At 61.3% G+C, this 20510-nt stretch overlaps 3 protein-coding genes across 14 annotated transcripts; 1 reads left to right on the forward strand and 2 right to left on the reverse strand.

The window, feature by feature from the left end:
• Window positions 1-348: 348 nt before the first annotated feature.
• EOLA1 (endothelium and lymphocyte associated ASCH domain 1) lies at window positions 349-6628 on the forward strand. Of its 12 annotated transcripts, XM_032619422.1 has the most exons (7): window positions 593-762; window positions 1105-1177; window positions 1466-1537; window positions 3063-3665; window positions 3804-4084; window positions 4896-5074; window positions 5593-5716. In XM_032619422.1, the coding sequence occupies exons 5-7, from the start codon at window positions 3832-3834 to the stop codon at window positions 5611-5613; spliced, it is 453 nt and encodes a 150-aa protein (XP_032475313.1). In that variant the 5' UTR covers window positions 593-762; window positions 1105-1177; window positions 1466-1537; window positions 3063-3665; window positions 3804-3831; the 3' UTR covers window positions 5614-5716. The 12 variants fall into 12 exon arrangements, with proteins under 12 accessions (XP_032475311.1, XP_032475302.1, XP_032475305.1 ...); XM_032619421.1 differs by lacking the exon at window positions 1105-1177; XM_032619418.1 differs by lacking the exon at window positions 1105-1177 and having other exon boundaries at window positions 594-762; window positions 3063-3175; window positions 3326-3665; window positions 4896-5716.
• Window positions 6466-11032, reverse strand: LOC116747381 (heat shock transcription factor, X-linked member 3-like; the record flags this gene model as incomplete). Its single annotated transcript, XM_032619423.1, is given in 3 exon segments — window positions 6466-6619; window positions 6621-6970; window positions 7400-11032. Coding segments are annotated over 3 exon segments (1002 nt in total), but the record flags the coding sequence as incomplete, so codon positions are not given.
• A 1253-nt stretch (window positions 11033-12285) lies between these two features.
• On the reverse strand, window positions 12286-13083 carry LOC116747219 (melanoma-associated antigen 10-like). The gene has a single exon (XM_032618998.1). The coding sequence runs from the start codon at window positions 13081-13083 to the stop codon at window positions 12286-12288; it is 798 nt and encodes a 265-aa protein (XP_032474889.1).
• Window positions 13084-20510: the final 7427 nt, after the last annotated feature.

Here is a 20510-nt window from a genome sequence, read left to right on the forward strand (position 1 = left end):
GGGTCGCTTCCACTTTGACCCTTGCCGACTGTTGCGGCGCGGACTGGACGCCTAAGGCAAGGGACTCAAAAGGGCACTGCCTGGCCTCCGCCACTGAGCTGGCCTCGCCCACCCTCCATGGGTTCCCAGGGGCCCAAGCTCCATCCCTGTCAGCTCCGCCCCCGCCCCCGCCCCGCAGCTGCCCGGCTTTTTCCTCAGCTCGGCCCCACTCCTCCTCAGTTCTGCCTCCTTCTCCAGAAGCTCCTCCGCACCCAGCTCTTTCCCACACTTCAGCCCCAAATACTCCTCCCCCCGTTCCTCCCACCTCCGCCCTGCCCCACCCCCAGCTCCTCCCCCGCGATTCGCCACAGCCCCGCCCCTTCTCTTCCGACCCGCTCCCCCGCCCACTTCCTGGTCCTCCTCTGGGTGCCGCTCCACGCCGCCGGTCTCGGACCTCCGAGCGGCCTGGCCTTCCGCGCGCCGCATGGCCTGGCGCCTCCTACTCTGTCTCCTAGCGGCCGGAGCCTGCGGCAAATGCGCGATTGTTCGTAAGTGCGTGTCTACGTGCCTGCGTGCGTGCGTACGTGCGTGCGTACGTGTGTACGTGCATGCGTTCACCCCGGAAATAAGGAGCGTCAGCGCTTGCGGGCGCGGCTGCCTGTCACCGGTCCCGGTTCCCCGAGGCGGACGACCGTCCTTCCCGGTGGCCGCAGCCGGGCCGTCCCACCGCGCCCGCGACTCGCCCCGCCCACAAGGAGCCAGGACCCGCCGCGCCCGCGGACGGTACCTCCGGGTGGGAGTTTCCCGGGATCTGCGTCGGGGAGCGCGCGCGGGGCGGCCGAGGCTGCACCTTCCTGTCCCCTCCACCGCCACCGTGCCCGCCCGCCATCCTTCCACGTGTGCGTCCCGCGATGCGCTGGTCCACACGCACCAGCTGCCCGCAGTCCTGCCCTCCCGCCTCCCACGGGCACCGCCCCCACCCCCCAGCCCCCACAACCCACCCCCCACCCCCCACCCCCCACCCACCTCCCTGCCCTGCGGGGCTCAGCTGCCTGTCCGCGGCTCCCCTCTCGGCGGGGCCCACCCAGGAGTCCATTGAGGGTCACGGAGTATGGGGCTCTCCAGATCCTTCCCGCGTGGCACTGTGAGGAGAGGTGTCGTTTTCTCCTGTTGGATGCGGGAGCTGCTGGGCTGTAAGGTCACCATCACTCCTGTGGGATGGGCTTCTGTGCTGTGGGATGGGCTTCTGTGCTGCGGGCTGAGGCATCGTGGGGTCCCCGACCCAGCCGGGCGGGGACAGGGCCGTTGCCTTGATGAGCAGAACCAACCCTGAGGGAGGAGGCACGTGTGTTTCTCATCGGTTGGGCCCTCCTGGGTCCTGGTGGTCTCCGGTCCCTGCCGAGAAGAAGACCGTTGTGGTTTCTTGGCCGGCATTGCTGTCTTGTGGCTGATGACTTTTCTCCTTGTCCCTCTGGTTCTCGTGCAGGTGAAGACGCCCAGACAAGTGGAAGAGTGTTTTCTCCTCCGGCCACCAAGCAGGCACCCTCTGCGTCGAGAGGTAGGAGGGCACTCAGCCGCCTTCTTCCCGAGGGACTCTCCCCAGGGATTCCGCCCGCACGGTTCGGGTCCCGTGGTTGTGATCTGGTGGCGCCCGTGAGGAAGGGGCAGGCTGAGAAGCTGAGGGGCGGAAACCGCAGGCGAGCCTGGGATCCAGTCACACACCCCAGTAGGAGCCAGAGAAACGGCCAGGCCCCAGGGACTGGCCAGCCTCCCTCGTAACTAACCCCAATGCAGTGAGGAGGGCGACCCTTTGTCACCCGTCAGGTTGGCAGAGGTTAAGCGGGGTGATGATGCTCGGGGGCCCGCCAGTGCGTGAGGGCACGGCAGCCTCGCCCGTGGCTGGCAGAGTGTACGTGGGGGAGCCTTTGCGGAAGGCCGTTTGCTGGCGTGTGTCAGCATCTCGGGATGTGTGCCGTGTGACGCGGGCCTCCTCCGACCCGGGGCTTCAGTTAGCGAGTGTGTGGTCGTGTTGAGTGTCTAGAGGGGCAGAAAGTGCCAAGCAGTCTGTGAGTCCCCTTCGGCGGGGGAAGAGTCAGTAACCTGTGGGACAGCCGACGACGGGGTACCGTGTGGGCGGTGAAAATAGGACAGATGGAGACGTCCGGACGTGAAGCAGTGTCCCCGAGGTGCTGTGAGCAGAGAAGTCATCCCCCACCCCCGCGTGCAGAGGTGTCCAGGACAGGGCTGACCCTCTGTGATCGCTCGCCCGGGCAGTCGTGTCAGAGTCCCACGGCCTGGGTGGCTTGAACTACAGAACGTATCGCCTTGCGGTTCTGGAGGCCAGAAGCCCGAGATCTAGGTGCCGCCGGTGGTGGCTCTTGTGAGGGCTGTGGAGGGAATCTGTCCCATCCCGCCCCCCTCACTCCCGGGGCTTTGCTGGCTCTCCTGTGTGCCGGTCTGTCTCTAACTGGCCCCTTTTTATGGGGACATCAGTCCTGTTAGAGGAGGGTCGACCCTAATGAGCTCATCGGACCTTGATCACCCCTGTGAAGACCTTTGCTTTGTAGGTAGGGTCACACTCTGAGGAACTTGGGGTTGAGATTCCAGCACGTGAATTTCAGGGGCACGGTGTGACCCCTAACACTCTCCAAAGGCTCTGAGGTAGGAGCACACGTGGAACGTTCCAGGGATGGAAGGAAGGCCTTCATGGCTGCAGGGGGTGAATCCAGGGGCAAGGAGAGCAGGCAGCCAGGGGGAGAAGCCAGACCATGTGGAGCCTCATGGGCCCTGGAGAGAAATGTGTCTCTGCTCTGCTCGGGGAAGGAAAGCCCTGGAAGGTCCTGGACTGGCTGCCTTTGCGGCCTTGTCCCCCGTCCTCACAGCCACGTGGAAGTGGAGGCTCCGTGCGGTGCCGTGACCCGGCTGACTTTCAGGCCCGCGGCTCCCCTGCTCCTCTGTCCTCAGCGAGCAGGGACCCTCCCCCCAGCCCCCCAGGTACAAGGAAAGCGGGCGAGGACGGGGGTGCGTGGAGTCAGGTCCCCTGGAACCATGCGCTGTCTCTCTATCCTTCGGCGCCTCCTCAGCTGCAGAGCGGGGTGACGGTAACCTCCCGGGTTATTTGAGGATTGAATACTATGATCCCTGGATGGTGCCCGTCCCAGGTCCTGGCGTGGAGACGGAGCGCGCACCAGTGCCGGTAGTTCCTGCCGTCACGTATCCTTTCTCGGGCTCCGGGCCGGGGTGGAAGCGGTGGTGCGGGAAGGGGTGGGAGGAGGGTGGCTCCCAAGGCGCGCGGGGAAGAGACACCTGGCAGGGCCATGTGAGAGCCAGGGCATCCCGTCCCCAGGGCCGAGCCAAGGTTGGTTGCCAAGGATTTGCACTCAGCAGCCCTGGGGTAAGATGGGGGATCCGCGGAGCATGGGCAGCGGCAGGGCCAGGGAGCTGCGGGGCCGGGGGCAGGGGAGAAGCCAGGCCCAGGACTGTCCCTGTCTGTGCCGGGAGAGGGCCAGAGCCCGGCCACTGGGCTGTGAAGCCAAGGAGCCCTCCCTCCCTCCTCTCTGCCGCCCGGGGCCCAGTGCCCTCTGTCGTGGAATTGCCCACACGCCTCTCTCTCGCTGTCCCGGCCTCCCTTGTGAGCTCCCCGCGGACACCATCTGATGGACGGATCCCCCCGGTCGGCACCCCCTGTGAGCTGACGGGCGCGGAGACGGATGGAAGGGGCTGGCGCCCGGGGGGCCCACGGGGCTGAGGTCAGGCCCACGGGTCGTGAGCTCGGAGGCCGGCACGTCAGGCTGCTTGACCGTTCCGGTTCTGTGTTTCCACAGGCGCGTGAGGCCCTGGGAGCTCTGGGAGATGAAGTTCGGCTGCCTGTCCTTCCGGCAGCCTCATGCGGGTTTCATCTTAAATGGGGTGAAGACCCTGGAGACGCGGTGGCGGCCCGTGCTGAGCGGCCACCGGCACCGCACCCTGGCCGTCCACATCGCGCACAGGGACTGGGAGGACGCGGCCTGGAGGGAGCTGCTGGCCGAGAGGCTGGGGATGAGCCCCGCGCAGATCCAGGCCTTGCTGCGGGACGGGGAGAAGTTCGGCCGCGGAGTGATAGCCGGCAAGTGACTGACGATCGCCTCCCGGGGCTGCCCCCCAGGGTCTCACCCGGGGCTTTGGCGCCTCGTTTCCTTTTGAACCGGTCGGTGTGGGGTTAGGGTTCGTTTTCCTGAGGCACCTCGCCTTCGGAGGGGCCGGGAAGGTCCCCTCCCCGCCACTCTGGGCCCCAGTCCCCCTTTGTGCTCCGAGAGGCAGAGGCGGGTCCGGCTCTGCCCGTGGCGCTCGCCTCCGTGTGTGTACGTGTGCGCGCGCACGTGTACACGCGTGTGTGTGCGCGCCGTGGCAGAGCCCGCGGGAGGCAGCACGGTAGCCAGAGCTGCGTGTGAGGGGGACCTGGGGACTCGGGCTGCCCGCCCGGCTTCGCGGGCCTGCCTCACCCCCGCCGCCCGCGGCATCCTGAGGAAGTCCCCTAAAGCCCCCGGCGGGGGCAGGTCCCACATCAACCGCTGGCCCCCGGTGGATCGCTCAGGGACCTGATTGCCCGTAGGCTCCCCGCAGCGGCGGCCCGGGGCCCTCCTGACCTGTACCTGCTGCCTGCAGCGGTCGGGCCTTGGTGGGGTCGTGGGGGACCAGGCCTCTCCTTTTCATTGCTCTCTCCCTCCCTCCCTCCCTCCCTCCCTCCCTCCCTCCCTCCCTCCCTCCCTCCCTCGGCCTCGCCCCCAATTCCCTGAACCGAGGTTGGCGGGTGGGAAGTGCTCGGCCAGAGGGACCCAGTTCACCCCGGGTCCCCTCGATGACGTGGTCTTGGTCTCTAGCGGTCGTGATTTGAATCACCTTGTTCTCCATCTGTGTGCTTCTGCCTTTGTGCACAGGGCTGGTTGACATTGGGGACACTTCGCTGTGCCCGGAAGACTTAGGTCCCAACGAGGTCGCGGAGCTGGAGAATCGAGCCCTGCTGCTCAACCTGCAGCAGAAGTACCTGACTGCGCTTGCCAACCCCCGCTGGCTGCTGCGGCCTGTCCCCGGGAGAGGCGGGAGGGACGTCTTCCAGGTGGACATCCCCGCGCACCTGATCCCCTTTGGGCAGGAGGCCTGACCAGACTGGGCTCTCGAGAGGAAGGTGACCGAGAGACCGGCTCGTTGTGCCACCGTCCACTCACCTTCACGCCCTGGACGTGCACGTCTGGTTCGGTCCGAATCGGCCCTGCCCCGGGGAGCGCTGCCCGCTCCGTGCTGTTCACGGAGGCAGACGTGCCCACCTGGTGCAGGGGCGGGGGTTGGGCCTCTCCTTGTGCGATGCCGCTCTGGGCTCAGCAACAGAGTCTCGAGGACTTTGACCTTTAGGAAAAGATCGCAGTGCCACTCGTTTTGGCCCTGCTGGTTCTGGGTGGTTGAGAGAAATGTGTTTTGAGGGGACCGGTTAGCGTTTTCCCCTCTTTGGCCTGGTCAGAACTCCCAGATGTTTGGACTGCGTCTGGGGAACGAACGATGGGGGAAGGCCAGTGGCGGGCCTCGTGCACGCGGGAGAGGACCACAGGCCCAGAAACAGGGCGCGGTCTGTCCTTGCAGGTGACCCTGGCCCTGTTGTAAAGCGTCCCTTGGCTCACGAAGCGTGTGTGTTAGACGTGCTGCCCGGCCACTTCACGTCCAAAGACAGGCTCCTAAATACAGCTCTGACGGCAAAGTGAAAAGGGCTGGCGCTCGCTTTGTGGAAATCTCTTACTTCTCTGTGGGGTTTGGGGCCATTTGTCAGCAAGCTTTCTAGGGGTTGTCACCTCTGAAGGTGCTGGGCTGTCCCCCAGGTGTCGGCTGGGAAGGGCCCGTCTCTTCTGAGGCAGACGGCAGTGTGCACGCCTACCTTGGTGGGTGGGATGGCCCTCCTTTCCGGCGGGCCTCTTTGGGAGGCCCCTGGATGGTGGGCTGGACACACGCTCAGCTGCGGATCAGAAACTTGTGGCATCGTAGGGGGACCCAGGAGGAGGCTCCTTCTGCTTCAGGATGCATGACTAATGGAAGGTGACACCCCTGAGGTCAGGAGCCAGGCTGCGCTGCCTCCCGACTAGCAGGCAAGGCCCAGGGACCAGCCTGTCCTGGGCTGGCCTCAGCGCTCCCGAGCCGCGTCCCTGGCTGAGCGTGGGAAATGCTGCTGCTTCAAACGAAAGGGGACGGCGGGGACCAAAGCCTGCCGGGGCTGTGGGTTTCCAGCCTCGTCGGGCCCGTCCACTGAGATGTGTGAATAGTACGGACAGTTAGAAAGGACACAAGACTCGCACTTCTCGTTCGATTCTTCATTTACTCCCGTGGACTTTGGCTTTTCTTTATTAGAGACAAAAGTAGATTCTTGGTTATGAGATGGGGCTTTTTGTGTGTCCCCAGGGGCCTGCGAGCTCAGGGATCGCAGTGGTCCTTGCACTGTTCGCGGAGAGCACGCCTGCAATCTGAGGAGCCCCCCTACTCCTCGTCCACCTCAGGGACCTTGTTTGGGGACGTAGCTAAAAGGGCCCGCAGCAGGAGGGAGAGACAGCTGTTGTACAGAGACATCTCCGAGCCATAAGCCGGGTAAAGCGTGGGGCTGGCGGGCAGTTCCCTGGTGCCATACCGGGGGCACAGAAGTGACATTCCAGGGAGTGCCCTGCCCACTCAGGCCGCCCTGCTCACTGGGGGGATGGTGTTCCCTGGCCCATCGCGCTCCACCGCTCGTAGAGCACGTGCTAGAGGACAGGAAAGACTGGGTAGCGCTGGGCCCCTGAGCACCCGGGGCTTTCTTCTGGGTGGTGGAATCGTTGTAAGGGATTTGTGGGGAGCGTCTAGTAGCAGCCACCGGCTTCTTTCCCTCTGGGGCTGTTGCGCTGGTCCCGGGCTGATCAGTTGCTCCCAGCTTGCATTCCCTCTGAATGTTCTCGATGAGCAGAGGCTTGTCTCTCTGAAAGTTGGAGTTGCAGAAGATCTGCAATGAAACGAATCACTTTAGCCATTCTGGGAGAAAATACCCACTCCTCCCCGCCCACCCCCGTCCATCATAATGGTCTTATCTGACTGTGGAGAAAAGGTCTCTTTAAGTTCCTGGCGGGTTATTCCGCCCTGGAGTGTGCGCTCCCTAGAGCTCCCCGAGGCGAGCCTCGGTCGAGGTGTTACTGTCGCTACCTGACATCTCGTGGCCTCTCGAGAGGGTCTGTAGGCACACCTGCAGGTCCCCTCTAAGGGGCTGTGGCTGAATACCACAGGCTCTACTTTCTCATCTTTCCTTAACTACCTTCTCACGTGAGGAAAGTTACTCTCCGAAATGAAACCCGTTCAGCACGTGGCCCATCTGGCCTCCCCGGGAGGTGTTCGAGTAACAAGAGAACATGGGCAATGGAAGGGCTTTCTGCTTTACCATCAGCCTCTTTTTCCCTGGAGAGTGGCTGGTCAGGCATATTTTGCTGAATCCGTACCGGTTCATTTGGCGGATGAAAGTCGTCAAGCTGTCTGTGTTGAAAATCCTGTCTGCGCCTCTGCGGTGAAGAACCTCCCTCTGGAAGAGGTCTTCCTTGATGATCACCATATCTCCCTTGTCATTCCAGCGCACAGAGGTGAAGGCGGGATCCTCCACCATCCTCCAGAGCTTTCTTGGGAGGGAGAGCTGAAGAATACTCTGGTTGGCCACACCGTAGTCTGCGCCCTGTGGTGGCGGGTTGTCTTGGGAGCCGGGATCTGGGCTCTCGGCTTGGTCACCCTGCTTCTCCGAACTCTCCCTTGAATCCACATTGGGATGCGGAGACGCACGAGAGGGGACCCACGTTGCTGGCTCTGCGTCAGCCGATGGGCCCAGCATGGCTGTACACAGCTCATCGCTACTCTGACTAGCCATGGAGCCAGTCTCGATTGGGAGCATTCTCCACCCGAGACCGTATCACTGAACTCTCAGGGCAGAAATGCCTTGGACCAGAGCGGGGATGCCCAGTAAATACTGTCCGCAAGATTCTAGAATCTCGGTAGTGGGGCAGCCAGCCACTCAAGTCGCAGTCTTCTTTATTGGTCGCGTGATGTCACCGAGGCGGTCTGGAGAGGGAGCCCTGGCCAAGTGTAGGGGAGGGGATGGGGACGGGGTCCCAGGCGCCTGGCTGTTTTTCTGAAAGTCTCGAAAAGTGTGGTTCAAGTTCCCGGGAAAGACTTCCGTCTGCCGCCAGGCACCTTGTTTCAAGGGGCCAGGCCCCGGATGGGTTGAGAAACGTGATCCTGTCTCCACTCCCATCCCTTGATGCTGGCTTCCGATTTGCTCAAGGGCCAGGCCCTGGCGAGGCGTAGCTTGGCTGCCACTGAGGCCACAGGGATCACGTGGGCCCCTGGCGACTCTCCCTCCCAGAGGATGGGGCTCCCTAGCGGGCTGGTTGGCCTAGCCTGAGTCGGTGCCCATCCCCCTTCCGGCTCTGGTCGCTTGCAGCTGCTCCTGCCAGCTGGTCGGTCCCGCTCAGATGGGCCCAAACAAAGGGTCCTGATTTCCTGCCTCCCAGGTCAAGCTGTCCCCAGAGTAGGGCTGTGCACGACCTCACATTCAACTCGAGTGTTCCCCAAGCACCTCAGACACAGCCCTGCCCACGACGCCGCGTGGGAGGGCGTAGCCACGTGCCCTCCGCTGGGCATCGAGCCTCCTTTTGGGCTCTGCCTGCCCCCAGACCTCATCCCTGTGCGGATCACAGAGGGATTGTCTTCAGCGTCCATTTCTTCCCGCAGAAGCCCTCCTCGTGGCCCAAGAGCGCTCACTTTTGGAACACCTGCGTGCGTCCTTTTCCCATCGCCTTCCCAGACCGTCGGATTCAGCCTCCCTGGAGGCTGCCTCGAAAGCCCTGTTTCCTTTCCGCAGTGGGGTGGTTTGGCTTCTGCTCCCCTCGATCCTGGCCTCCCACGTCCACCTTGGGTCTCCGTGGGTACTTGCCCTTTGAAGGACTTGATCTGGGGCTTCGGCGTGTAGCCTGTCCCATTGAAAGCAAGCATTTCACTGGTGCGCGCCCAGGCCAGCCCTGCTCTCCTTCCTCACGCCCGCCCCTGCCCCCCTCCACCCCCACCCCCCGGGGCCCTGTCCCTGCTGTTACCTTGAGGATACATAGAATGATCTTGTTTGCTTTCAGCTTCGACGCTTTTGAACGGGCCTACGTGACACAGACTCAGTCCCAAGGTAATTTCCTACTTGCCAACCTAGACGTGACCGGGAGAAGCCCCCGTCCACGTGCATTTGGAAATAGATGAGGGTCTGGGTGTCGGACGCGCCGAAACCCGAATGAGAGTCGTCTGTCTTCACCGCAGGTGGGAGGATAGGATGGTGGGTTTGGTGATGCGTGTTCTCTGGCCGTTGTGGGCGACTTTGTCCTTCATAGTCACTGTGTAGGGGACAGAGCGGCACCTTGGAAAGGCCCGTCTGCGAGGATCCTAGGTCCCTGTCCCAGCTCCGCCACTAAGCAGGGTCATCTGCCCTCTGTGAGCGCCGCTGCCCTATTTCTGAAAGGGGAGAGCTAAGAGGGTGTGCGGGAGGATCGCCCGAGGTGCCTTTCAGCCTAAGGACTGGCATCCTGGATGGAGCTCCCGGGCCTAGATTCGGGCCTGCTCCCTGGTCTTTATGCTTCTAAACTGGTTTACAAAGCATTCTTCAGGTCAGTTCCTCCTGTAGGGACATGACCTCGGAGGCTGCGAATTTTGGCGGAGGCCGTCGGTGGCTCCTCGGAAGGGGCCCAAAGGCTGGGGCCTCCTCGGGCCGAGCCTGCCTGTGTGGCCTTGCCTGCTGCCCCCCTCCTCGGGCCCTCCCTCGCCCCCTGGGTCCCGTAGGAACTGCCTCCTTCCTGGTCCCCCTCCCTCCCAGGTGCCAGCTGGGCCCCGGCGGTGGGTTTGTGTGGCACCGTGGGGTCTTTCTCAGCCGGGTCTCGGGACCCTTCAGCTGGGCAGGCACAAGCCCTGGCGACGTCCAAGGCCTGCCTTTCCCAGCCTCGCCCTCCAGCCCCTGCCCTTGGCTTCCGTGCCCTGATGCCCCCAGCCCAGAGGCCCCCCAGCCGCTCCCCTCCCTCGCTGCCGCCAGGGTCTCGGGGTGTCTGCCGGCGTTAACTTCCCTCCAGTATCTGAGGAGGCTGCTGCAGGGGCCTTATCCCAGTAGGCACTGGGGCCTTACAGTCAGTCCCAGGCAGTCTCAGTCCCTCCCTCCCCGTGGCTCAGCCATGAGCAGCTCAGCAGGCCAGGTTCCCGTTGGACAGGAGGGCCCCAGGGCAGGAGCAGGGACAGGGCGCCGTCACACGGGAAGGTGCCGGGACTGGACGGAAATGCCGGCACCTGGCGGTGTCAGATCTCAACAAACCACAGACGAGCCCCACACTGTCTCTGCTTCTCCTTGGCACCTTCCTTTCTTGGGCCTGCTTTTTGTCAACTGAAAGACGCCGTGTGACACTGAGAAGAGCAATGAATCGCCAGTCAGAAGGTCAGCCACGGGCTGGGGTGGGTGGGAACAGCGTGTGCTCGAGAGGAATTCAGACCAGGGCTCTGGTCCCCACGCCGTCACTTACCAGCACGTGATCCTGGGAAGATTCCCAAGCCCCGTGGCCTCAGGTTCCTCACCCGTGAAGCGAATGGGTGTGATGAGCCCTGTCTCGGGCTGCAGGGATGTGTGTGAGCTACGTAGAGCGGCTCACAGGGCCTGGCGTCTGTTGGAACTTCGATGATTGGCAGGTATCTCTCATATTGTTCGGCCTCAGACCCTTCCCCTCTCTCCTCTGGCGTTTGGTTGGGCGGTTTCTTGTCCCGGTCATGTCAGAGAATATGCAGCTCAATAGGATGTGGAAAAGCTAATGAGCCAAACAAGATGTTTCATCAATAAAACTAAGGAAATGTTCCCAGTTAGAGGGTGTGTTAAATTCGGGCGCGGAGGGGTGTTCCCAGCGAGATACAACACGGAGCTCCAGGAAATAGAATCAAGGAACAAGGCTTTGCATCCCTCCCAGATGCTCTTCCATCCAGACCGTTCCTTTGCTTCATTTCAGCCCCGCCAGACATCGAGTCCTTGATTACAATTGCCAAAGTACAGTCACGATAACGATTAAAGCTAATTAGCACCTTGGGTTCTGGTTCCCCCAAGAACAGGGAAAAGAGGGCCTGTCCACGGACTTCTGGGCATCACGTCAAGGGAGTGTGACCGCGTTTCTCCAGCTGTTGCATATATAACACCTACTTCTTCACTATGGTCAAGTGCAATGCGACCAGAGCCGGGACCCCTTCCTTCCTGCCCGAGTATGAGATTTCTCTCGGGTTCATCCGTGCTCCAGAAGGACACCTCACGGTAATGTCGCATTTCAGACTTTCCCCCCAAACCCAAGTCACACCGCCTGCAGGTCTGGCTGCTGCCACCACCCAGCTTCATCACCGTCACCTCCCCACAGAAGGAAGCCCCGCTTCCCAAAGCCCCAAACTGCCCTGGCTCGGGGCACTTAACACTCCAGGGCTCGCTCCTGGAGCCCCACCGCCTCGTCCCATGTGGACTTGTTCTGTGGGACTTAGGGGACGTCTCACCACCTTCCTCATGAGACAGCGGCTCCTAGACCATCACTCTACGTGTGAGTGTGTCCTGCTTTTCCTAGCGTTCCCGCTAGTAACACAGGGCCTTCCGGAGAGCAGAGGCTCCGTGGAGGTCTGCCGAATAAATAAGCCAGAGAGCAGGGGCCTTACTTACTCAAATCAGTTTTTTCATACTTTCGTAAATCACCATGCAAATCCAACTAAACAGAGATAGCTTAGTTTTACAGAATGACAGACAGGCAGGATAAGAAGCAAAAACTCACTACGATTACTTTTATTTTTCTAATTCTTTCCCCATCTATATTACTGCTAAGTACTTTCACATTTCCAGAGCAGTTCTGATTCCAATTCCGTGTTATCTGCTTCAGGGTCACAAAATGAAATGGGAGATTTCCCAGTCTCTTTTACAAAACAGCAAAACTCTTGTTCTTAAACTGGGTAATTATAAACACATTCTAGTCAATGTCATTCACAAAGTTAGATACTGAAGCTTGTTTACTATTCCATTAAACGGATTACCATATTAAAAACTCCTAAAGAAAACACAGATGATATTCCATGTCATCTTACACAACAGGAACCCAAAGATGCTACACACCATGTTCCCCCCACTCGCAGGGGCCCTCACTACTTGGAAACTCGACCGCTCTCTCTTCAGACTCAGAGTGAAGGACCAGCCTCACTTGCTACCAGTGAACTTGGGCCTGGAAGGAGCCTGGCTGCTGCTCTGGCTCAGGCTCCCTCTTCCTCGTCGCTCACACCCTCTGCACACAGGGATGGGAAGGACCTGGGATCCAAGCTACTGACCCTGAGCAGATGCTCCAGGACCTGCCACTTGCTGGTCTCCGCGTAGGCCCGGGCACCCCACAGGAACTCGTAGCGGGCAGGGTCGCTGTGGGGCACCTGCCGGTCCTCCAGGTAGCCCTCCTGCACCCACACTTCGGTGAGCAGCTCCCCGGGCTCCCCATAGATGCAGGGCTCCCTCCCGGCACACACCCCCATGTTGCCGAGCACTCCCCACACCTCCTCCTCAGGGGCGCGGTCACCGAACAGGGTGATCACGCCCAGGACCAGCACCAGGAGGCCGGCCTCGGGCGTGCTCTGCCCGTCGCTCAGCACCGCATCCCAGGTGAGGCCCAGGGTGGGGACCAGGACGTAGGTGCGCTCGCGGGGGTCCACCACCTTCACGTCCAAGCCAAACACCAGCTGCATGCACTCGCAAGCGTGGCTGAAGACCACGGGGAAGTGGTCCCGATGCTCCCGGAGGACCGTACTCGGCATCTCCGCCTTGGAGGTCGGCTCCCTGGGGCGATACTTGAGCAGGAACGCCACCAGGTCAGCCATCAGCACAACAAGTGCCTCCTGGGGCAAGGACTCCGCATAGGTGGAGAAGGAGGGGGCCCCAGGGGAGGCGGAGGACCAGGGGGATGTGGCCTTCTCCCCCGCAGCCCCCAGCAGCGGCGCCTCCACCGGACCCTGGGTCGGGACTGGGGCCTGAAGGTCGGCCTCAGGCTGGCGGAGCTCACTCATCTCGACCGGGGGCCTGATCACTGGGGTCGGGCCGCCCACGGGAGTGTGGTGTGGGCAGGGGACCTCATACCTGGGGTAGAGAGGGGGTGTGAGCGGCCTCGGCGGAGAAAGGCACCCTGGGCAGCTCTGACGAAGGCCACTTACAGGTCGCCTCTTAAAGGCTGCCCTCGGGCCTCACAGGGGCGCTCCTCCTGGGCGGCCTGTCCCCTGCCAACCTGAAGAAGGAAGTGAGGGGGCTCCTCAGGGTGCAGCCAGCACGGCCCCAGGTTCTGGGGCTGTCAGGGGGGTGGGGTGACTTGCATGTTGTGGGGTGCCCTCTGTTCTGGGAGGGGGAGCCCCTGGGTACACACTCAGGGCACGCACCTCCCCTGGACTCCTGGCGCTGCCTGGGCCTCCTCTGCTCTGTACCCCGAGGACACGGTCCTCAAACCTGGGCCTTCGCCTCCCGGTTCCTGGAGCCCCTGTAAGAGGAATGGAGGGCGCACCTCTTGTGTAGACTGTGGCACAGCTCTGGGCCTCGGTGCTGGTAGGAGGATTGGGCCGGACTCGGTGAGGTCCCCCCAGTTCTGAGTTCTGGGGTGGGTGGTCCCCTCGGGGCTCGCTCGAAGTGCTCACTGTTCCCCTTAAGGGCCTGGACCCTCCCCTTTGCAGGCCGGAGGAGAAACTCAGAACAGGACCCCGAATCTGAACAGAAAGCAGTGAGGGGGCCCCACAGGTGGCCGCACCTGCCCAGGGCCTCCCGACGGTCCTAGGACGGGGAGATTCTGGGTCCTCACCTCCTCCTCACATCCTGCCTGGCCTCCCAACGCTGACCACAGGGGCAGGTTTCTGTTGAGGCCCCTGTTCCAGGGCTGGGGGTCTGCTCAGTCCTCCCTCGGGGTCCTGGGAGTCCACCCTCTGCGGACCTGAAGGCTCACCCCTCACACCAAACACCTGACCTCCTGAGGACTCCGACCCAAAGGTTAGGAAACATCTCATCTGCTGACCGTGCTCTGGCGCCTCCAACGCCCCCGCGGAAGGGCAAAGGATCCCTCCCTGTGTTGGGGTCTAACGTCCTCAGTCCTTCCTTCCTCGCGTGCAGGCTGGACTCTGGGCAGGACCTGGGACTGTCCCGTCTACCACTGTGAGTCCCTGCTCCTTATACCAGGTCTCCAGTCTCTCAGAGACCCTGACGTCAGGACAGGCCTACCGTGCTCATCCCGCCCCGGGGCCTCCCACGGCCACCTGCAAGGGTGGTGATCTGGTGGGTCCCTTTTGTCCTCCCTCAGGGTCCCCTCAGTCCTGCCTAAGGGCCCTAACCTTAGTCCACCAGGGACCTGACATTTTACCCTCTGCGCTCATGAGACCCCGCCCCTTATCCCAGGTCCCCAGCTTCTCTGAGACCCGGAAGTCAGGAAGTGCTGATGTGTTCATCCCGCCCTATGACCTCACTGGGCCAACTCTGTTCTGGGGTCCACGTTTTCCTCAGTCCTCCCTCAAGGCCCTCACCTTGAGTCCACGCAGGACCTGGGGTCTAGCCATAGCACACCTGAGACCGGACGCTTATACCTGTTCCTAAGCCTCTCTGAGACCCGGATACGTAAGTGAGGACTCGCTGCCAAATGCTCATTCCACCCCAGGGCCGCCCAGGGCTGAAGGCAGGGAAGGGTATAAGGGTCAGGGTGTCACAGAGACTGCGGTGCGGGTATAAGGAGTGGGGTCTCATAGAGGCTATGGAGGGGTATAAGGGGCGGGGTCTCAGGCAGGCACAGGAGAGAATCCCAGGTCCTGCGTGGAGTCAAGGTGAGAGCACTTAGGGAGGATTGAAGGGAGCCCGGATCCCAGAACAGAGCTGGTTGTTGGAAGCTATACAGTGGGATGAGCACATGTAGCACTTCCTGACATCCGGGTCTCAGCGACCCTGGGGAGGGGGTGTAAGTGGAAGGGTCTCAGAGAGGCTGGGGAGGGGGTATAAGGGGCGGGGACTCAGGCGGGCACAGGAGAGAATCCAGGTACTGCGTGGAGCCAAGGTGAGGGCCCTGAGGGAGGACTGAGGGGAGCCTGAACCGCAGAACAGAGTTGGCCCTGGGAGGCCATAGGGCAGGATGAGCACCTGCACCACTTCCTGACATCCCAGTCTCAGATGCTGGGGAGGGGTGTAAGGGGCGGGGTCTCAGAGAGACTGGGGAGGGGGTGTAAGGGGCGGGGTCTCAGGCAGGCACAGGAGAGAATCCAGTTCCTCCTTGGAGTCAAGGTGAGAGCACTGAAGGAGGACTGAGGGGAGCCTGGATCCCAGAACAGAGTTGGTCCTAGGAGCCCACAGGGCGGGATGAGCACGTGAAGCACTTCCTGACATCCGGGTCTCAGAGACTCTGGGGATGGGGAGCACGGGGCGGGGTCTCAGGGAGGCGATATAAAGGTCCGGGTGTCTCGTGGGCACGGGAGAGAATCCCAGGTCTTACGTTGAGTCAAGGTGAGTACCCTGAGGGGAGCCTGGACCCCAGAACACAGTTGGCCTTGGGAGTCCATAGGGCGTTATGAGCACGTGCAGCACTTCCTGACATCCGGGTCTCAGAGACGCTGCGGAGGGGGAGCATGGGGCGGGTTCTCAGCCTGGGGAGGTGGTATAAGGGTCGGGGTGTCTGGTTAGGACGGGAGAGAATCCCATGTCCTGCGTTGAATCAAGGTGAGCGCCCTGAAGGTGGACTGAGGGAAGCGTGGACCCCAGAACAAAGTTGACCCTGGGACGCCATAGGGCGGGATGAGCACACGCAGCAGTGCCTGACATCCGGGTCTCAGAGACGCTGGGGAGGGGAGCACGGGGCGGGATTTCAGAGAGACGAGGGAGGGGGTATAAGGGGCGGGGATGTCTGGTGGGCACTGGACAGAATCCCAGGTCCTGTGTGGAGTCAAGGTGAGGGCCCTGAGGGAGCACTGAGGGCAACCTGGATCCCAGAACAGAGTTGGCCCTGGGAGGCCGTAGGGAGGGATGAACAAATCAGCTCTTCCTGACATCCGGTTCTCAGAGAAGCTGGGGATCTGGGATGAGGGGCGGGGTCTAATGAGGGCAGAGGGTAAAATGTCACGTCCCTGGTGGACAAAGTTTAGGGCCCTTAGGCAGGACTAAGGGGACCCACCAGATCATCACCCTCGCAGGTGGCCGTGGGAGGCCCCGGGGCGGGATGAGCACAGTGGGCCTGTCCTGACGTCAGGGTCTCTGAGAGACTGGAGACCTGGTATAAGGAGCAGGGACTCACAGTGGTAGACGGGACAGTCCCAGGTCCTGCCCAGAGTGCAGTCTGCACGCGAGGAAGGAAGGACTGAGGACGTTAGACCCCAACACAGGGAGGGATCCTTTGCCCTTCCGCGGGGGCGTTGGAGGCGCCAGAGCACGGTCAGCAGATGAGATGTTTCCGAACCTTTGGGTCGGAGTCCTCAGGAGGTCAGGTGTTTGGTGTGAGGGGTGAGCCTTCAGGTCCGCAGAGGGTGGACTCCCAGGACCCCGAGGGAGGACTGAGCAGACCCCCAGCCCTGGAACAGGGGCCTCAACAGAAATCTGCCCCTGTGGTCAGCGCTGGGAGGCCAGGCAGGACGTGAGGAGGAGGTGAGGACCCAGCATCTCCCCATCCTAGGACCGTCGGGAGGCCCTGGGCAGGTGCGGCCACCTGTGGGGCCCCCTCACTGCTTTCTGTTCAGATTCGGGGTCCTGGTCTGAGTTTCCCCTCCGGCCTGCAAAGGGGAGGGTCCAGGCCCTTAAGGGGAACAGTGAGCACGACGAGCGAGCCCCGAGGGGACCACTCACCCCAGAGCTCAGAACTGGGGGGACCTCACGGAGTCCGGTCCAATTCTCCTACCAGCACCGAGGCCCGGAACTGTGCCACAGTCTACACAAGAGGTGCGCCCTCCATTCCTCTTACAGGGGCTCCAGGAACCGGGAGGCGAAGGCCCAGGTCTGAGGACCGTGTCGTCAGGGCACAGAGCAGAGGAGGCCCAGGCAGCGCCAGGAGTCCAGGGGAGGTGCGTGCCCTGAGTGTGTACCCAGGGGCTCCCCCTCCCAGAACTGAGGGGACCGCACTACACCCAAGTCACCCCACTGCCCTGTCAGCCCCAGAACCTGGGGCCGTGCTGGCTGCACCCTGAGGAACCCCCTCACTTCCTTCTTCAGGTTGGCAGGGGACAGGCTGCCCAATAGGAGCGCCCCTGTGAGGCCCGAGGGCAGCCCTTAAGAGGAGACCTGTAAGTGGCCTTCGTCAGGGCTGCCCAGGGGGCCTTTCTCCGCCGAGGCCGCTCACACCCCCTCTCTTCCTCAGGTATGAGGTCCACGCCTGTCACCCGTGCCCACACTCCCGTGGGCGGCTCGACCCCAGTGATCAGGTCCCCGGTCGAGATGAGTGAGCTCCGCCAGCCTGAGGCCGACCCTCAGGCCCCAGTCCCGGCCCAGGGTCCGGTGGAGGCGTCGCTGCTGGGGGCTGCGGGGGAGGAGGCCGCATCCCCCTCGTCCTCCACCTCCCCTGGCGCCCCCTCCGTCTCCGCCTATGCCGAGCCCTTGCCCCAGGAGGCACTTGGTTCGCTGATGGTTGACCTGGTGGTGTTCCTGCTCCTCAAGTATCGTAGCGGGGAGCCGACCTCCGAGGTGGAGATGCTGAGTACGGTCCTCCCGGAGCATCGGGACCACTTCCCCGAGGTCTTCCGCCACGCTTGCGAGTGCCTGCAGGTGGTGTTTGGCTTGGATGTGAGGGAGGTGGGCCCCCGCGATCGCACCTACGTCCTGGTCCCCACCCTGGGCCTCACCTGGGATGCAGTGCTGAGGGCCGGGCAGCGCACGTGCGAGGACGGCCTCCTGGTGATGGTCCTGACCATGATCACCCTGTTCGGTGAGCGCGCCCCTGAGGAGGAGTTGCGGGGAGCGCTCAGCAAGCTGGGGTTGCGTGCCAGGAGGGAGCTGCTCACCGAAGTGTGGGTGCAGGCTGGCTACCTGAAGTACCAGCAGGTGCCCCACAGCGACCCTGCCCGCTACGAGTTCCTGTGGGGTCCCCGGGCCTACGCGGAGGCCAGCAAGTGGCAGGTCCTGGAGCATCTGCTCAGGGTCAATAGCATGGATCCCAGGTTCTTCCCATCCGTGTCTGCAGAGAGCGTGAGCGATGAGGAAGAGGGAGCCTCAGCCAGAGCAGCAGCCAGTCCCACGTCCAGCAGCTTCTCCCGTGGGGCAGGAAGGGGGGCTGATCCTTCACTCTGAGTTTGAAGAGGGAGCGGTCAGCCTTCTAAGCAGTGAGAGCCGGGCGAGTTGGGGGAAGCCGGTGTGCAGCATTTTGGGTTCCTGTTGTGTATGTTGACATGGACTTCCATGTCTGTTTTCTTTAGGAATTTTTCAAATGTTGGTTCTTTGAATAGAAGACTAAACAAGCTTCAGTGTCTAACTTTGTGTATGACGTTAATCCCACAGTTATTTGCGCTAATTCAGTTCAAGAACAAGAGTTTTGCTGTTTTGTAAGAGAGGTTGGGAAATCTCCCAGTTCGTTTTGTGACCGTGTTCAAGATAACGGAATTGGAATCAGAACTGCTCTGGAAACGTGGAAGTACTTAGCAGTGATATAGATGGGGGAAGAAATAGAAAAATAAAAGCCATTGTTGTTCCAATTCTTGCTTCCCTGTCTTGTCTGTCATTCTGTAAATAAAACGAACTATCTCCGTTGAGTTGGATTTGCACGGGTATTTTAAGAAAGTAGGAGAAGGTTCATCTCTGTCAATAAGCCCCCTGCCCACTGGCTTGTTTATTCCGCAGACCTCCACGGAGCCTCTGCTCTCCGGAAGGGCCTGTGTTAGTAGCGGGAACGCTAGGAAAAGCAGGACACACCCACACCTAGAGTGATGGTCTAGGAGCCGCTGTCACATGAGGAAGGTGGTGAGACGTCCCCTAAGTCCCACAGAATAAGACAACATGGGACGAGGCGGTGGGGCTCCAGGAGCGAGCCCTGGAGCGTTAAGTGCCCCGAGCCAGGGCACTTTGGGCCTTTGGGAAGTGGGGGTTCCTTCTGTGGGAGGTGATGGTGATGAAGCTGGGCGGTGGCAGCAGCCAGACATGCAGAGGGTGTGTTTTGGGTTGGAGGGGAAAGTCTGAAATGGGACATTGCTGTGAGATGTCCTTCTGGGTCATGGATAAAGCCGAGAGAAATCTCGCCCTGGGGCAGGAAGGAAGGGGTGCTGGCTCTTGTTGCATTGCAGTGGGCCACAGTGAAGGGGTAGGTGTTTCATACACGCCATCTGCGAGGATTTCCAGAGAAATGAGGGTCTTGCTCTTTGAAGCCCTGCTCGGTATTCCCGGGGCTGGCCCTCCTCTCCCTGCCCTGGGAGAGCCAATTACCAACCGTATGGAAACGACCATTTTAGTCACCTGGAGTTTACTTTGGCCACTTGTGAGCAAGGTCTAGATTTCAGTGGGATGAAATGGATGAAAATAGGGGGTTTGGAAGAAGAGAGGCTGCCAAAGTGGAAAGGAGTCGCCGTGTGACTGGAATCCTGGGAGCTTTGCGTGAGCTGCACCCAGCTGGGGAAATCACCACCCTTCCCTCCATGCCGACAGACACACACACACACACACACACATCCAAATTGAATAATATATCCTGCAGGAGTTAAACACACAGAACAGCAATTTTGACTGGTTTTCTATTCCGTTTCCTATGGAGCTGCAAATTCTCTGAGATGTCATGAAAAGAAAGCAATTTCCAGAGGGGAGAAGGACAGAGTCTGGGATCAGAATAATACTAGAAATAAGTCCTAGCCACTAAGGAGCAACGTCCGCCAGTGTCCCCGCGTTCAGGCAGGTGCAGAAATATGGCGGCATCAGAGACCCACAGGTTTGGGCTGTGACCTGGCATCGAAAGGAAGGAGCAACTTCTGGGCCTAATGGGATTGGGAGGTCACTGCAGTGGGAGGTGCAGACGGCACCGGGGGCTAAAGAGGCAGCCCTCCCTGCTGAGCGCCGTACGACAACGTGAACCTTACGTGGGATCCTGGATTTGAAGCACCTGCCATATAGCAGGTGGGCACTTGGAAAAGGTGGAGAATTTCAGGGCCAATGTAACCTGCTCAGACACTCCTGCCGGAAAAGAAGGGGATTTTGTCATCACAAAAGGTAAGCCCTGCTTTTGTTGAGCCTCTACTAGGCAGTGTGGCATTGGAGAGCCGTCAGGTGCTCGTCCCCATCTTGTCTTCCTCTCCTCCCCGCACAAGTGGGGACACAGCACTGCCAGAGTCCTCTTCACTTAGGAGGGGTCATGGGATGACCCTTTGCCACTGAATTCTGAGCAGAAGCATTTTTGTCACGGCCATCTGTATCGAAGGCACACCGGGGTCGGGGGTTAGTCCTCAAGCCATGACAACACAGACACAGACCACTGTGCTTCCTCCCCCAGGGTCTTAAGTCCTGCGCCTCTGACCCTTAGATG

The sequence above is a fragment of the Phocoena sinus genome, chromosome X, assembly GCF_008692025.1.
Source record: "Phocoena sinus isolate mPhoSin1 chromosome X, mPhoSin1.pri, whole genome shotgun sequence".
NCBI classification, from domain to species: domain Eukaryota; kingdom Metazoa; phylum Chordata; class Mammalia; order Artiodactyla; family Phocoenidae; genus Phocoena; species Phocoena sinus.

What these genes read in the sequence shown, in the direction of transcription:
- EOLA1 (XM_032619411.1), top strand. Translation starts at nt 3,832, where the DNA reads ATGAAGTTCGGCTGCCTGTCCTTCCGGCAGCCTCATGCGGGTTTCATC. An exon ending in CGGCCGCGGAGTGATAGCCG is followed by an intron (nt 4,085 to 4,895) that starts GCAAGTGACTGA and finishes CTTTGTGCACAG; the next exon opens with GGCTGGTTGACATTGGGGAC. An exon ending in GCGGGAGGGACGTCTTCCAG is followed by an intron (nt 5,075 to 6,399) that starts GTGGACATCCCC and finishes GTGTGTCCCCAG; the next exon opens with GGGCCTGCGAGCTCAGGGAT.
- LOC116747219 (XM_032618998.1), bottom strand. Translation starts at nt 13,083, where the DNA reads ATGAGTGAGCTCCGCCAGCCTGAGGCCGACCTTCAGGCCCCAGTCCCG.